The 17,126-nt window shown below is 42.7% G+C and overlaps 1 protein-coding gene across 5 annotated transcripts; it reads left to right on the top strand.

Annotated features, from left to right (window-relative positions):
* The first annotated feature begins 179 nt into the window (after positions 1-179).
* On the top strand, positions 180-12,615 carry DDX5 (DEAD-box helicase 5). 5 transcript variants are annotated; one of them, XM_085854679.1, is made up of 14 exons: positions 180-337; positions 1,305-1,382; positions 1,535-1,688; positions 1,910-2,006; positions 2,901-3,034; positions 3,199-3,264; positions 3,360-3,501; positions 3,659-3,819; positions 4,741-4,913; positions 5,038-5,148; positions 7,237-7,298; positions 7,468-7,527; positions 10,676-10,906; positions 11,235-12,615. In XM_085854679.1, the coding sequence occupies exons 1-14, from the start codon at positions 330-332 to the stop codon at positions 11,549-11,551; spliced, it is 1,794 nt and encodes a 597-aa protein (XP_085710805.1). In that variant the 5' UTR covers positions 180-329; the 3' UTR covers positions 11,552-12,615. The 5 variants fall into 5 exon arrangements, with proteins under 5 accessions (XP_085710805.1, XP_085710808.1, XP_085710804.1 ...); XM_085854682.1 differs by having other exon boundaries at positions 219-376; positions 11,354-12,615; XM_085854678.1 differs by having other exon boundaries at positions 219-376.
* The last annotated feature ends 4,511 nt before the right edge of the window (positions 12,616-17,126 follow it).

The raw sequence follows: 17,126 nt of genomic DNA, 5'->3' as shown, positions 1-17,126 counted from the left end.
ATCTTTTGTCTTCAGCGGTGCGCTATAAACCAGTCTGGTGTTCGTTAATGATATCCGAACGCTTTTTTTGAAATCCTCTGACTTCATGTCTATCCTTTTTATCTCTTAATAATTTCGCTTGTCTTCTATCGCAGCACCGTGCGTTTCAATGCCGTTTCCGGTGCAGCCGACCATAAAACAACAACAAGGAAACTTTATCACTCCTGCGCGGAGTGAGCTGCGAGGACTCGGGAAGTAGTTCTTACTCTCGCCATCTTCTCCCCGGTCGTCTGAGTTTGGTGCTCGTGCTTTGCGGCTCTACGTCCACACTTCAAAGAAGAACTCACAACATGCCTGGGTACGGAAACGACAGAGACCGCGGTCGAGATCGTGTGAGGTAAAATTTAATGCCGAATTGTGTTTAATTCCGATTGTAGAGGAGTCATTTGGTTTTTGCGGAGACGAGCCGGTTTTTGGGAATAAATAAATAATTCATTTTGCGATAAATTGATATAATGTACTGTAGTTGGTAAAAATAATAATAATGATAATGATGATGAACGGCGTTTTAGGTTAATTCCTTCCGAATGACGTCCTTTTGTTGGGTTTTAGCGAAATACCTGCTGAGACCTTCTGGCTTCTTGATTCATTTAATACGTTTCTCTCTCTCTCTCTTCCGATGATGATCTTGCGAACTGGTCGAGAGGTTCTTGTGATGCGAACTTTTGAGATGTAAGCTTACCTCGAGGGATTCCAGGTGGACAGTTTTCCGTTTGTGATATATTTCTAAACGCCGGCTCCGCCATCCCGGGCTCGGTCCGCCATGTTGTTCTTCTCGCCGGGGGACAGCTGTTTCTTTGTGCCTCTTGATCACCGACAACGAACTTCGCCGCGAACCAAAAATGACATCCTTAATTAATATATATATATATTTGGTGGGGAAAAAAGATTGCTTAAAAAAAAAAAAATTTAATCGGCACGTGATTTTATCCTATGTTGTGGGTAGATTCGTATGTACGATTTTGGGCATTCTTACATTTCGTTAAAATTCGGAGCGCTTCTATATAACGTACTGCGTGCGTGCGTCCGTGCGTGTGCGCGCGCCAAAGTCGGGGCCTTGTCTGGCCGCCATTGTGGCCACGTGCAAACCGGAGACTGACGGGCTGTCCGCCATTTTGCCATTGTCACGTGCTTTGGTGCACTGTACCAGTGAGTGCGCAATATGGCATCCTCATCTGCCCCGCCCCTTCCCCTCCCCAGCCCTCTTAGCATATTTAGTTCCAAAGCAGGTTTGTGTAAATGCAACTTGCCCTATTTGTTGGCAGTTACTACTCCTCGTCATCACGCTATGGGTCGAGTGGTGGTGGTGGTGGTGGTGGTGGCTATTCCTCTGGTGGCCATGGGTGAGTGATAAGTAATGGTCTTATTAAATTTTTCTCAAGTTTTAGGATTTAGGAAGAGTTATTTTTTTTTTGTTTGTTGTTTTTTTTTTTTTTTTTTAATTTGGTCGATACAAATTGTGCTTTGAGGATCCTTCCTTTCTTCTTCCTTCCAGCCGGGGTGGGTTTGGTGGTGCAGGAGGAGGACGAGCTGGTAAGTTTGGCCAGCCAGGTGAACGGCTTCGTAAGAAGCATTGGGATCTTCGTGAGCTACCCAAGTTTGAGAAGAACTTTTACAAAGAGTGTTTGGATGTAGCCAAACGCTCCATGGTATGCTTTTTATTTTCCTTTCTTTTTACTTTAAAAAAAAATTGTTAACCTGTAATTTATTCCATGTTATTTCTTTCTCTACTGTACTCATTACTTTATTGTATACAGCTTGTGTTTATGCCTCTGCAGCCATATAAATTGTGTGTGTGTGTGTATATATACATACTTGGTTTGTGTTCAAAAGCTTTTTTTTGATGCTTATTTGATTGATGTGGTTTCAGGCTGAAATTGAAGATTACAGGAAGAGAAGGGACATTAAAGTTAAAGGCACTGAATCACCAAAGCCTGTGTTTTATTTCCACGAGGCAGGGTTTCCCGGTAAGTTGGGCACTTTACAGCCATTATTCTGACTATATTGGCTGCTCTTAGATCACCCTTATTCTGGACATTTCCATCTGTCTGTCTGTCCGCGAAACTTTGGTCAAGCCGAGGGGCGAAACCACTCAACCGATTCCAATGAAATTTGGTAGGTAGGACCAATATTTCTGGGAATCGTGTGCTTTCGAATATGGGACCCCTGGCCCTAGCAACGACATAGCAACGCCCTTTAAAGTGGTCAAAAAATCAAAACAAAAAAAAAATCGAAGTTTAGAGTTCTGTGCGCAATCTATCTCGCTCCCTTCATGCCAACTTGCAGCCCAAACTAAAAATATTTGTAGGAGGAGATGGGTTTTGGGCGAGTACATGTCGAACATTTCGGAAACGGTTAATTCCGAATATCTAAGAGAAAGAGTCTGATTTTGATGAAACTTGGGTGAAATGTGTACAATGTGGCTAGCATGTACACAAAAATGAATGGTTGCTATGCACACCTCCGTTGCTTAGCAACAGCTAAAATACTTTATCGTACACTTATTGTGGACTGTACAAAAAAATCAATACCTCCGAAACTGGACCTCCCAGGGACCTGTTTTTTTTGTGCCCAAGGAGAATGTCTTACGGCGTCATATAAAATCTTTAGCGAATAGATAAATGGAATTACCAGGGCTGCCATTTGTTAGTCTCTTTGGAAACATGCCTGAAATTTCAAAAGGTGGGTTTCTGGGCGAAAACTAAGAGGGCTGTGATAATCATATTTATTGTGCTAAATTGATAGCATGTACATGAATATCGGCTAGTCGCGTCGGCCAGCTTTCCATCGAGAGCGAGCAACCATGTCGCCTACTGGCTTGTTTTCACCTATTCTGTGTAAAATGTATTTTTCTTTTGCAGCATATGTCATTGACGTGATTACACGGCAAAACTTTAAGGAGCCCACACCGATCCAGTCGCAGGGTTGGCCCTTAGCACTTGGCGGACGTGACATGGTTGGCATCGCCAAAACTGGCTCGGGAAAGACCCTTGCAGTGAGTAGTTTTCCTTTATTTCCCAGGTGTATTTATATTCTGTGGTTCCTTTTTGAGTGGGGGGGGGGATTTGGGGAGTATTTTTGTTCATATGAAGTTATGGGTTTTTTAATGCAAGCATTTTTGTTAATCCATGCTGTTTAATCACTGATCTCTTTCAACAGTATCTTCTTCCTGGAATTGTGCACATCAACCACCAGCCCTTCCTGGAGAGGGGGGATGGCCCAATTGTAAGTGATATCAATTTGGGTTTATAAAAGTTCTCTCCACCTGCTTTATTTTCTTGTCCTGGGTCCCAAATGAATATCTATGTCTCCTTGTGCAGGTTCTCATCCTGGCCCCGACTCGAGAGCTTGCCCAACAAGTTCAAACAGTTGCCGAGGACTACGGCAAAGTGTCTCGGGTGAAGTCCACATGCGTATACGGAGGTGCTCCGAAAGGACCCCAGCTGCGTGATTTGGAGCGTGGTGAGTAAATCAAACTGCTTAAAAAGTAGCCAATTGGTTTTTTTTTGTCCCCCCCCCCCCCATTTTTGGAAGGATGGCAGGGAGGGTGTCACTTTATAAAACTAAAGAGATATTTGGTTCTTTTTAATGCGGTCGGTGTGCTTATTTGGCGACACAGGAGTGGAGATTTGCATAGCCACGCCAGGGCGCCTGATAGACTTTTTGGAGTGTGGGAAGACTAACCTTCGGCGCTGCACATATCTGGTGCTGGATGAAGCTGACCGTATGCTCGACATGGGTTTTGAACCACAGATTCGCAAAATCGTCGATCAGATTCGGGTGAGTTTGTACTTGATATTGTTCCCATGTATGTTGAAGTACTTGCTTGGTGTTTGGTGGTGGTGAGCCTCGTATGATTTATCGAGTCCGATGTGGGGTGTGCTGAATTCCTTTGAGTATTGGCTGCTCGCTCGAGTACTCTTACTCTGGACATTTCCATCTGTCCACGAAACTTTGGTCAAGCCTCGGGGCGAAACCACTCAACCGATTCCAATGAAATTTGGTAGGTAGGACCAATATTTCTGGGAATCGTGTGCTTTCGAATATGGGACCCCGGGCCCCAGCAACGGCCCTTTAAAGTGGTCGAAAAATCGAAGCTTTGAGTTCTGTGCGCAATCTATCCTCGCTCCCTTCATGCCAACTTGCAACCCTAACAAAAAATATTTGTAGGAGGAGATAGGTTTTGGGCGAGTACATGTCCAACATTTCAGAAACGGTTAATTGCGAATATCTCCGTCTGATTTTGATGAAACTTGGGTGAAATGTGTACAATGTGGCTAGCATGTACACAAAAATGAATGGTTGCTTAGCAACAGCTAAAATACTTTATCGTACATCGTACACTTATTGTGGACTGTACATACAAATTACAAAAATCTCCGACACGTGCATACTCGAGCTTTCGCTAATTTGTACTCTGATCATCGCGCCGTGGCCATTCGATTGTCAAAGAATGAAATTGATTGATAGCATGTACATGAATATCGGCTAGTCGCGTCGGCCAGCTTTCCATCGAGAGCAAGCAGCCATGTCGCCTACCGGCTTGTTTTGTTTTATTTTATTTGTCAGTGAGTGTGAAACTGCTTGAGGCAGTCCCTGCAGATGAGATTAATGCATCCTGGTTGGGTTATTTTTTTTTTACGGGCATGTCATATTGCCCTCTTTTCTTGAGTGTTTGTCACTGAATGCTTCTATTCCCAGCCCGACCGACAGACACTCATGTGGAGTGCCACGTGGCCTAGAGAGGTTCGACAACTGGCAGAGGACTTCCTCCGAGACAACATCCAGATCAATATCGGGTCTCTCGAGCTGTCAGCCAATCACAACATCCTGCAGATTGTCGACGTTTGCATGGATTCTGAGAAGGACACCAAGTAACATAACTTACTTTATCTTTGCTGAAGAAACCCTGCAGGTTTATTACATTCCCTAAACTCGTTCTCAAATGTGATTGCATGCCACTTCCACTTTTTTTTTTTTCCTTTCAACTCAAAACAGGCTGATGCGCCTCATGGAAGAAATAATGGGTGAAAAGGAGAACAAGACCATTATTTTTGTAGAAACGAAGCGGCGTTGTGACGAGCTTACGAGGAAAATGCGACGTGATGGGTATGTGTGACCTGCTCTTGCATGTTTATTAAAATCCTACATTACTTTGTAACAGATGTTTTATTGAAAAGAGAAAAGGTGGCTTTGGCCATCGTTACTTCTGCCACCGGAGTTGGAAGGAGGTTTTCGCCCCTGTTTGTCTGTATGCAGGATATCTCAAAAAATTGTACATGGATCAGGATGAAATTTGGTGGGCAAGTTGGGTGTGTGACAAGGACAAACTGATTAGATTTTGTTGAAGATCTGGATCTGGCTGCTATAAAAAAAATTTAAGTGATTCTTCACCATTGAGAGATGGGGCCATAAAGGATATCTCAAAAAGTTGTGCAACGATTCGGGCGAAACTTGGTGGACGTGGGTGCAGGGGTGCAAATTAACTTTTATCCACCGACCAGCAGGGCCGGTGACTAGAAAAAGTTACCGGCCCAGCAGAATTTCTCCCAGCCCGATAAAATAAAGACAAAAGTCACAAATTTGATAACAAACACTTTTAATATACTCACATGAGTAGGTTGGTTGGATGAGTTTGTTTGATGGAGGAGGTTGGGTGGATGAGTGAATTGGATGGATGGATGAGTGGGGGTGGGGGGATGATGCAGGGAGGAGGAGATTCTGGGTGATGGGGGGGCTTTTTGTGTGGGTGATGGGGGGGGCTGTGAGTGGTGCTGGGGGGCATTTTGTGGGTGATGGGGTGGTTGTCTGATGGACGATTGGGGGGGGGGTTGTGGGTGATGGACGATGGGGTGGAGGGGGGGGTTGGGTGATGGGCAATGGTACTACTCATCCACCCAACATCACATATAAACTCACTCATCCACCTAACCTCACCCATCAAACTCACTCATTCATCTAACCTCACTCATCCAACTCACTCATTAACCCAAAAGCCTCAAACTCACTCATTCACCTAACCTCACCCATGAAACTCGCTCATTCACTCATTTAACCAACCTGGGCATGAGAAAATGCATCCAAACCGCACCAAACCGTCAAATCACGCGTGATTTGGAACGAGATGAAAACTGACAAAATGGCCGCTGCAGAATTACCGGTGATGTCTGCGGACAAAAACAGTAGTTCTAGTAGAGAAGCTAGTACAAAATAACACGAATGACCGGTGATTTGCCAGTTGGGCAGGTAAGGCAGTATTGTGTACCCGCCCAGCACAAAAGTTAGGCTCCATTGGCGACCTGGCGGCCGTTAATTTGCACCCCTGGGGTGTGTGACGAGAACTAATTGATTTGATTTTGGTGAAGAGCCGAATCCGGATCTGGATACGAGAATAATTTAATTTTTAACGTGATTCTTCAGCATTGAGAGATGGGGTCAAAAACGATATATGCCATATTTCAAAAATGTATTGGGCCTGATATGTTCTCATGGATCTGGCATTGTGGGGTGGAGGTATGCGTTCTTCCGAGCGCCCTTCTAGTTATTAAATAATCTGTACTATATTGATCGAACCAGCATCTGGTAATTGGTATGTGTTTGATAAACTCAGGGGTTTTGTATAACACCTTTGAACGTGCGCCACTTAATTTGTTGGCGTTTTTTTTTTTTTTTTTAGGCAAAGGTGTTGGAACCTCGTATGAAAACAGCAGTGACGTGCAGCTTTAAGGATCTAAGTAGTGGTGTCAGAATAAGAAAGGTGTTGGACTTGCAAAGTCACTAACTTGTCTAGGATTGAGAAGTGAACCATGTGACTGTTTTTGATCAAGAGAACTATGAACCCTGAGAGGCTGAAATGGGAAGCTACAATTCAAAAGTATGGTGCCATAATAGATAGAATAACTTTTTGAGTGCTCTGCACACCATGATTAATGTTTGTTTAGAATTTGTTCCAAGAGAAATTGTAGTCTTCCAAGGACTGCCTCTCTTCTCGAGGATGGACCCAAGTAATTTCGGAGTTTTTTGCAGAAAGATGTAGCTTGAGAGTGAGGCATTCAAACATGATAACATTGCTGGGCAGCTCAGGCCCAACCCTCTCCCAACGCCCCGCTCCCCCTCTTATTTTCGGCAGCTATGTCCATGGATACCTGTTGGTACCAAAGTAAAATACTTTGGTTTTTTTTTTTGATGCTCTTGTAGGTGGCCAGCCATGTGCATTCATGGGGATAAAAGCCAGCCAGAACGAGATTGGGTCCTCCAAGGTCAGTCCTCTGCTCATGATATTAACTTTGGTTGGTTTGTGCACACAAACTGGGTGATTTTCAGATTTTCTTAATTGCTAAAGAAACTTGCACATGTAGATTTATTTTATTTCCCCCCCCCCCCACCTCCCCATCATCCCCGAAATCACATTCTTGATTGTCTTTTCAGAATTCAGATCTGCTCGAGCTCCGATTCTGATAGCGACTGATGTTGCGTCACGGGGATTGGGTTTGTACACCGACTCTACTCACGTTCATGTCTCCCTCCTTGTGTTTGCCAGTGTTGACTCGGCTGTTTTAACATGCCTGTGGCCCAGTTGATTGCCTTGTTTTTAATTATTATTTTTTATTTAAAAAAAAAAAAAATTGTGCAAATTGCCAGCACACCTCCAAGCTCCTTTGGTTTTTGCCTAGTGTCTTGCAATAGTCGTGGCTTGTTTGTGGTCGGTGTTGGGGATGTGGGGACCTGACCATGCCCACTGTATGTCCAGTGCACTCAACCCCTTTTCTCCCTTACCCCTTGTCCATTTTGTTCTGTGCGTTTCATCTGGAGATGTTTTATGGATCTGTTCTGGATTTCACTTTGCAGTTAGTCTACGCAGTTGGTATTTTACTCTTGCATTTAATATGAAAGTAATTGCATATTTTTTTAAAGAGAATGAGCACATGTGCTTTTCATCATGTTTTATTTTATTTATTTTTTTTACTTTACTACTTTTTAGGTCATCTCTACCGAGATGACCTAATAAAGCTGGACCAAATGTCCGTCCATCAATTTTTCTTTCCAATCTTCATGAAACTTAGTATGTGGGTAGAGGTCGATGAGTGTTGCACAACGATATAACTTTTGTCCGGGTACGAGGTCACGTAAGTTATAAAAATCGCCATTTTCAAAACCTATCTAGTCTGCCACTCTACAAGATATTCGGCAACTGTTTATTGATTATAATAGTAAAAAAATATTATCTTGCATCTAACCTGACAGATTTTTGAATTTCCTTCCCGTTTGATCATCATAATCTGGAAGATGGCCAAAAACGCCGATGTGATTCGCAAAGAAGGAAGGAGAATTGAAATATAAAACACATTTTTAGCCTTTTATATTTATACATTTTTCCGCCGAAGGTGCAAAAGTTTCAAAACCCAAAATGTAAACGTCGGCATTTATTTTCAAAATATAATTTCGTGCGCGCACCAAAATGCCGAGTCATCTTCAACCAAACTGTGCAGTTCGAGCTGGCAGTCAAACTGCGCAGTAGTCTTCGGTCATAACTGAACATTGAGAACTTGTGGTATTATAGAGATGACCGTCACCCCCACATGGGGGTAATTTTTATCCCCCGCCGTGTGGCGGAAGGGTATATTGTTATTTATTATTATTTGGGGGTAACTAAAAGTCAACAGCTTATTCATAAACCGCATGTTCCACACCGTGAAGACTGTTCATGTTCAAGATCCAAATGAGTGAGATGAGTGATCGAATGAACCAGCAAGGCAAGCTCCCTGCAATGTTTTTCTGTCTGGCAATAAAATATACAATTGGAGCGCGTAATTTCTCCACACTGAATAATTTATGTTTTCTACCCCACTGACGGGCCAGATCTGCTTGTTCTCAAATAACCAACTCATCCACCACATTTTGTCGTAATCCGTCCAACGTTTTGAAATGCACATCCTATCTTTTTTGGCCCCATCTCTCGATTGGTGAAGAATCACTTAAATTATCATATACGGATTGTCAACAAAATCTAATCTCTTCTTCCTTGTCACACACCCAGCCTGTCCACCAAATCGGTCCACAAAATTGAGACGTCCTGCTCGCAGACGGGTGAAAACAACCTCCGTCCACCTTCGGTGGCACAGATAAAATAGTTCGGATGGAAGTTCAAGTCTGTTGGACATAGTTCATTTTACACTTGCCGTGTATTCTTTAACCTTCTCGTAATTGTAGTCGCTCGATCAATGTACTTCACATTTGTTGTGCTCTTTCATCATGAGCGAATCTGACCACGTTACCTCTCTTGGGTACTCTAGTTTATCCCCAAATAAGAATGTGAAATAAAATCCCTCGATTTAAAGTCTTATTGCTATATAATTTATCTCATTTTGAGTTTAAATTAATTGTTTTGAGTACAGATGTCATGTTGCACATGGTTCATATTGATATTAAAATATCGAATTTTTCACATGCACTGTTGTACTAAAGTTGCTCGAATGTACATTGAATTCCAGCAGTAGCTAAACTGTGTGAGTATGTTCATTATTTTGTTTCCTTTCTATCATTGTTTAAATTTTTTTTTTTTTTGTTAAACTTTTTTTGTCTTGAGTGTATTGTGCATTTGAATGGTATGATTTATATTTTTTGAGTGTGATGGAAAGTGTTTATATGTGATTGATTTTTCTGCTTGGGTGTACATTTTAATTATGAGGCCTTGGCTCAGGTCCTGCCCCACCACCCTACCCCTCCCTCCCCACTTTCTCATGGCAGGGCTGGTCCCGGGGGCAGGGTGAGCCCAGCCGGACACACGCAAGCCTTCAAATTCCTAAGTGTATTCGCGTAATGCCAAAAGGAGCTTTGGGACATCAAAGTGAATGTAGATGCTCAATGCTGCTAACTGGGCTTTGGTGGGCCCCAAGTGAGGCTGGGCATTCGGAGGGGGGGGGATGGGGGATCGAGTGCCTGTCGGAGGAAATGCCCTCGAGTGAATTTAAACCCCCCCCCTCCTCCGACTTTTGGCTCGAGGAAACCGTGACCTCCCTGTGACCTCCACGCCACCTCTGACCTCCGCCCTACAGCCCCCCTGGTCAGTACTATCTTCCCGGATTTTCCCGGGGGGGTATCTGGCATTTTGTGTTGGGGGGGGTTGGTGGGTTGGGGTTGGGGGAGTCGTTGCGGGGAAGATGCCGATCCGGCATGGTGCAAAGGGGGGAATGAGCGGAATTCTGAAGCCTGCCTTTGTCTTTTAGTGCAGGGTGAAGTGAACAAGAAATTAACATTGAGCTTTTCACTGTCAAATGTGTTGGGAATGATTTTATCTGAAAAATCTACTGGCATTTTCCTAATTTTAAATAGAAAAAACAAATAATTATTGCTCTTTAACACTGGCATTTTGTTAGTTTTAATTTTTCTTTTTAAATTTTGAAATAGACTGCCCTTTTAAAACGTTGTGTTGAACTTCCATTACACAAATATTTGGGGACAATCTGTTAGCACTTTGAAAGATCTTGTAGCGAGGCTTGTTTGGTGGGGGGTGGTGGAGAAAAATTGTAAATAAAATTATAAAAGGCAAAAGGTTGCGGGTCATGTGGAGACTGCAATTTCTGTTGTGCCAGCTGTTACCTATGCTTGTGTGTCTAACAAACGTGTCCACAATTAGATGTTGACGATGTGAAGTTTGTGATAAACTACGACTACCCAAACAACTCTGAAGATTACGTGCATCGCATCGGGCGTACGGGGCGCAGCAGCAAAACTGGCACAGCATACACGTTCTTCACACCCGGCAACGGTCGGCAAGCATCGGAGCTGGTGTCGGTACTGCGTGAAGCCAGCCAGGCCATCAACCCCAAGCTGCTTGCAATGGCTGAGCGGGGTGGAGGAGGACGCAGTGAGTTTGGTTTCCTTTTAACTTTTGTAATGAGTTTGTGTGGCCAAAAATTAGAGGGAGAACAATTGAGCCCTGAGTGCTATCAAGGCAATACCCCCTTCCCTTTTGCTCACTTTGGGTTTCCTATGATGAGAGAAGGGATCTTGCGTTCTTACATTCCCCATGGGGATACTTCCCGTGCTGCCTTCCTTCTGAGGTTTCCCCCATGTGATTCCTATTTTTAAGGTTTATTTTTTGGCAGCTTGGATGAGATTGTAGTCGATTTGAGCTTGCGGCTTGCATTAAATGACCTTTTTTTGATTGATATTGTCTTCTCATACCTTGCCAGGCCACCCACGCTATGGTCGCTCTCGTTACGACGACCGGCGTGACCGCGATGGCTATGGGGGCGGAAACACTTTGTCGGGAGCTAACGCAACACCTTTGTCATCTTTTGGATCCACACAGGGCATGGGAATGATGGGCTTCAACCAGCAGGCTTTGGCCATGCTGGGGCAAAGTGGCGGGGCCACAGGCGGTGGTGATGTTCCACCACCACTGATGGGACCGCCGTATTCCCAGTACCAGGCCCCAGCCCTGCAGGCCATGATGGGTATGATGCAGCCTTCACAGCCGCAGGGTTACCATGTTAACATGGGCAAGTGAGGGCGGGACTGCGCAAAATGTCACGTACTTGAGGCATCCTGACCAAGATATCCACGAGCGGTGATCTTTTCCTTTTTAGATGTGCGAAGTGTTGCATTTTTTTTTCCTTTCTTTAATCCTGTTTGTAAAGGCCAGGCTGTGTTAGCCTCCGCTGGCGGGTTACAATCGCCGAGGATTTCCAGCCTTTTTGTTTTTCTGCTGCCACATGAAGAACTCCTCTGAATTTGCACTTTCCTTGATTCCGTTTAGACGGTGGTAACTTATCCTGCAGTTACATCGATTCTGAAGCTCATGCACATCATGTGGTGGTAGTAGTGGTGGTGTTTGCGGAAGAGTCGCTGTAAAGGTTCATTTATTCTTTGCCATGTAGGCATTCGTACCAACTTTGTTTCCATTCCTGCTCTGCCAGCAACAGTACATATTGCTTGTACAGTGCCTGCCTGTGTTGAGATGTTAAATGATGGGTTTTTTTGTGGGGGGGGGGATGTGCAACCTTTGTAGGGGACATTCAGAAAGTGATATCTTTATTCACCCTGTTTGATAACATTGTATCCTGGCCAGCTTTGACCCCAAAAATAATCTGCTCTTGATTACCTCCACCAGCCCCTTACAAAAGGACTTGCTCAGAATGTTTTAAAAGGAGGATCTGTTTTATACTTTGGCTCTCAAAAGCCAACTTCGCATCACCGCCTGTAGGTTTCCGCTCGCACAAAACTGCTTCAATCCGAGCCCTCCATGGTGGTGAACAATGATTGGATTCTGCTCGAAGGCGTTAGGACCTTACCATCATGTGCACAGGTTTGCTGGCACGAGTTGTTCATGAACATACTAGTTATCCCTCGATTGTTTTGAGGTTGTTACATGTCCTGTGCATTTTGGTTTTTGCCTTTTTTGTTGCAGTAATGGTGGGTAAAATTTGTAGTTTTTTTTTTTAACTAGCAGCTCATTTATGCATGCAAGTGCATTTTTTTCTTCTTCATATTTTATTTAAATATTTGGGCCTGCTCATTGTTCACTATTTGCTGCAACCTTTCAACTTTTCAATAAAAACCATGCAAAACCCATTGTGCCTGCCTTGGCTTTTTCCTCTGCCACTGAAGGGTGGAGGTGGTTGTTTTCACGCTTTCTGTGTTTTTAGGTCATCTCTTCGAGCATGACATAATATGGGTGTCGATGTCCTTTGATCCGTTCACAATGAAGTTGAAGCGGGAGATCTGGTCATTGGTGATCCTGATAGAGGTCGATGAGACGTACACGATGGTATGACTTTCAAGGTCACGAGGCCTTTGAAGTTGCGAAAATGACGATTTTCAAATTCTATCTCTTCCGCCATTTCTCAAGTGATCTTGAATTTGACTGTAGCATTTGAATCTATGGGACAATATCTAAATTTGGTTGGGCCGGATTTTCGATATTCACTTTCGTTTTCGTGTCGCGTGACTTCAAAGTTGACAAAAAATGCGAAAATTACGATTTTCAAAATCTATCTCCTACATTTCTGAAGTGATCTTGAATTTGATTGTGGCATATGAATGTATGGGACAATATCTAAACGTGGTCAGGACGGATTTTCGAATTTCGTTTTCATGTCACGTGACTTCAAAGTTTGCAAAAACTGCCCTACCTTCAGGAGGCTATATATATTCTCTACTGGGCATGGTAAAAGTTAGTGAATGGTGTCGTTGCATAGCAGCTGACCTTGTCTTTCATGTCCATTCGAAAGAATACCGATATCTTCGAATAAGTACACGTCACGTGACTGAATTTTGCGAAAACTGCTTCATGTAGTTGCAAAATGACTTTTCAAAATCTATCTCCAACATTTCTTGAGTTATCTTGAATTTGATTGTGGCATATGAATCTATGGGGCAATATCTAGATTTGGTCGGGCTGGATTTTCGATATTTGCTTTCGTTTTCGCGTCACGTGACTTCAAAGTTGGCCAAAAATCCCTCCTGACCCGAGAACACGACACCCGAGAAACAGGAACTCATGCTTGTTTCTCGCAGAGATGACCGTCACTCCCGCACGGGTGTATTTTTTGGCTTTGTCTTTGTGTGCGGGATATCTCAAAGTTGTAGATGGATTCAGATGAAATTGTGAACAGGTTTGGGTGTGTGCCAAGAAAGAATTGATCCAATTTTTATGTGATTCTTCACCAGTGAGAGATGGAGCTAAACCAATATATAGCACGATATCTCAAACAATTGTGGATGGATTTGAACGAAACTTGGCAAGTTGGGTGTGTGACAAGGACAAACTGATGAGATTTTGGTGAAGATCCGGGTCTGGCAACTAGAATTTTTATTTATCCCATCTCGTCCCTTCTGAGGGATACCATAGGAAGAGCACAGATTTGTCCCATAGCGAAGCGCATGTAAGTGGTTACCACCCCTATTTTGGGGCATACCCTGACTTGAGTGGCATTTCTGAAAGTCACAAAGACTACTACTGGTCATGAAATTTGGTTCATTGCACAGACTGTTCCATAGGACCTTAAAATATATAGGTTCATGGGTCTATGATGTATATTACTGAATCTACAGGATTTTTATTGAATATACATGCCCAGTATTGGCCTTTTTTTCTTGTTTCACCTTAAAATATGACATATATTAGACCATGCAAAAATACAACATATATGAAATTTCTCATCTAATCAAAAGGTTGTCACCCACCGTCTGAGAAAATCAGCATTTGTGTTGGTCAGTGGTGGATTCACATGATATATGCACATTCTGGCATATTTTTATTACCCCGCCCCCCCCCCCTCCTGAGGGAGGGAGCGGGATATTGTAATCGTCCGGTTTGTCTGTCTGTTAGCTACTTTACGGCAAAACGGCTTTAACAAACACTATCCAATTTAATCCACAGGTGGGCAATGAACCTTGGACGACCCCATTAACTTTTGGGTCCAATTGGATCAAAGGTCAAGGTCACGAAAAGATCAAAATCGTTTTTCGCTCATAACTTCATCAAAAATGATCTGATTTACTTTAAAGTAAGCTTATAGTGAACCTTATTCTATTTGTCACTTATAACCCTACCCATTCCTATAGTGAAAAATGCATATTTGTGAACATCGGTAGGGTCCGAAGTTTTGGGGGTCATGGTCATCGGTCAAAATTACAAATTTTTCCATTATAAATCAAACAAGTGTGCCAGGCACAACAAATCCCACCCATTTAAGGCATAGTTATTTTGGGGATCAAATTTAAATTTGATACATCTTTAACCTGAATGTTGATTGTAAGGAATATTTTAGTCTTAGTTTGAAGTCAATTAAACCATTTTTGACGAAGTTATGACCATAAAATTATTTTGACCTTTCAAGGCCACGTAAGGTAAAGGTCATGGTGTCAAATTAAAGCCAATAAAGGACTTGATATATGTCTTCCATAGTAGGGTGGTCCTTATTTCTCAACTTCGGATTTTCCAAGCTCCAACCCCCGGGATTCATTGGAATAGCCCAGAAAACTCCTGGTGAACTTTTTTTTTTTCCAATCGGACAATATTTACCCCTCCCTCACCGACCTTGAAGTTTCACCCTCAAAAAAAATTAAAATTGGTAGGGGGGGTGGTGAGAAGAATGAGTAATACACATTACACAAACACACAGATCGACGTATCACATCAAAAGAGATGATTGGACATTATCGGAGCGTTTTAAAGTTCAGCACAGGATACGTCTTCGTTCTGTCAGCTGCCCCGAGAAACTGAGGCTAAACTTCAAGGTCGATGAGGGAGAGGTAAATTTTGTTGGAATTTGAAATAAAAACACCAGAAGAGTTTTCTCAACTATCCCAACGAATTCTGGGGGTTGGAGCTTAAAATAAATGAATTCGAAAATTTACCCCCTAATGAAGGACCACCCTGATAGATATATATATATATATACATATATATATATATATATATATATATATATATATATATATACATATACATATACTAGTAAAGGTGCCCGTCTTCAACGGGCGTCACTGGAAACATGGTAAAAGACAGATAGCATGAATGTATTTTAAACAATATATTATATCATTTTTATCCATTGATTATATCATTCAGGTTTTCCCCTTCGACTGTCCCCCAGTAGCTCCACTTCGATGACATTACCACGTAGTTTAGTGACTACACAACGTGTACCATTCGTGAGTTCCGGAGGATCCAGAGAGTGCATTAAAATTACAGGGCACCCTACTTTAAAATGATCCAAAAGGCCGGATCAGTTTCATCGACATATTCATATCTTGTAGATTTTTGCTGGCCGGATCAGTTTCGTCTTCATATTCATATGTTGCAGAATTTAGCTGATTTTGAAACTGTTAACAGCATGTCGATCGGATGGTTCTGTGATTTTCTACGGTAGTAAACAGAAGTACGACTTAAGCCTGTACGCCACGAAACGGAGACCCGAGGACCTAATATTTCACAACAAACTAAAAACTCACAAAATTTGAAGATATTTTAAATAAACAATTTATTATAATATCAATTAAATATCATTTTTATCCATCGATAATATGAATTGTTCTGTATAGCTATAGTTCTCCTGTGATCTGCGCATCCATCCACAATCTGTTCTAATGAAGTGCAGTAGGAATAATAAAAAGTCGGATGAACATGAACTGTTTAACTACCTTAATCATCAAAACGAATTTTGAGGGGCCTCTTAAGAAAGACAATAATATCATTACTTTTTCTGTCAAAGCTTGTTTCATTTCATGCAGTTACGAAAATCTGATGGTGGAACAAAAAAGGGGCGTGCCAAAATATTAATATAGTTAATCATCAAAACAAATTTTGAGGGGCCTCTTAAGGAAGACGATAATATCATGACTATATATGTCAAAGCTTGTTTCATTTCATGCAGTTACAAAAATCTGACGGTGGAACAAAAAAGGGGCGTGCCGAAATATTAATATAATTTCATTTCATGCAGTAACAAAAATCTGATGGTGGAACAAAAAAAGGGGCGTGCCGAAATATTAATATAGATAATCATCAAAACGAATTTTGAGGGGCCTCTTAAGGAAGACAATAATATCATAACTATATATATATATATTGTTGTGGTTACCAAATTCGCAAACCACCATTCAGGTCCCTTAGGTGAGATATCTCGGTAAGTATATGTGTAGTTAGGCCCAAACCCGTTGTCTAGTGGGAATACATGTCATTTATGCGTGCTGCGACTCTTCAGGATAGCCGTTTTTCTTTTACTATCTTTATTTTGGACCAACCGCCATGATTACCACCGCCAACCGCGTCTCAACAGTCGTCACAACATCAACCACCCACCACAACGCCGCTTCACCACAACAGCCAAGACCTTTCCCATCACACCTCGCAACCGTCGCATCGCCACCGTTCTTGCGCCGCTTGTGGGTACCGGTGTTGGACTCGTGCAGGGCGCGCGCCGAACAGCGTGTACAAAACCACGGATTTTCCGCTCCAAAAACGACACACGCCCACTTTTGTTCCGTCCAATCGGTGAGCGAGGGGCGATTTGGCCCCGCCTCCAGGGCGTTGGAGGGCGATCGCTATATGCAAATTTATGGATCAAAATGCATTC

This window comes from Eptatretus burgeri, chromosome 14 (genome assembly GCF_056783735.1).
Source record: "Eptatretus burgeri isolate ZD-2024b chromosome 14, Ebu_testis_v1, whole genome shotgun sequence".
NCBI classification, from domain to species: domain Eukaryota; kingdom Metazoa; phylum Chordata; class Myxini; order Myxiniformes; family Myxinidae; genus Eptatretus; species Eptatretus burgeri.
Note: the sequence above shows the minus strand (reverse complement) of the source record. Positions and strands in the feature narration are given on the sequence as shown.

Excerpts from the sequence above, each read along its gene's own strand:
- DDX5 (XM_085854678.1), top strand. The coding sequence starts at position 330 with ATGCCTGGGTACGGAAACGACAGAGACCGCGGTCGAGATCGTGTGAG. Across the intron at positions 3,820-4,740 it reads AAATCGTCGATCAGATTCGG|CCCGACCGACAGACACTCAT; the intron begins GTGAGTTTGTAC and ends TTCTATTCCCAG. Across the intron at positions 7,299-7,467 it reads ACGAGATTGGGTCCTCCAAG|AATTCAGATCTGCTCGAGCT; the intron begins GTCAGTCCTCTG and ends TTGTCTTTTCAG.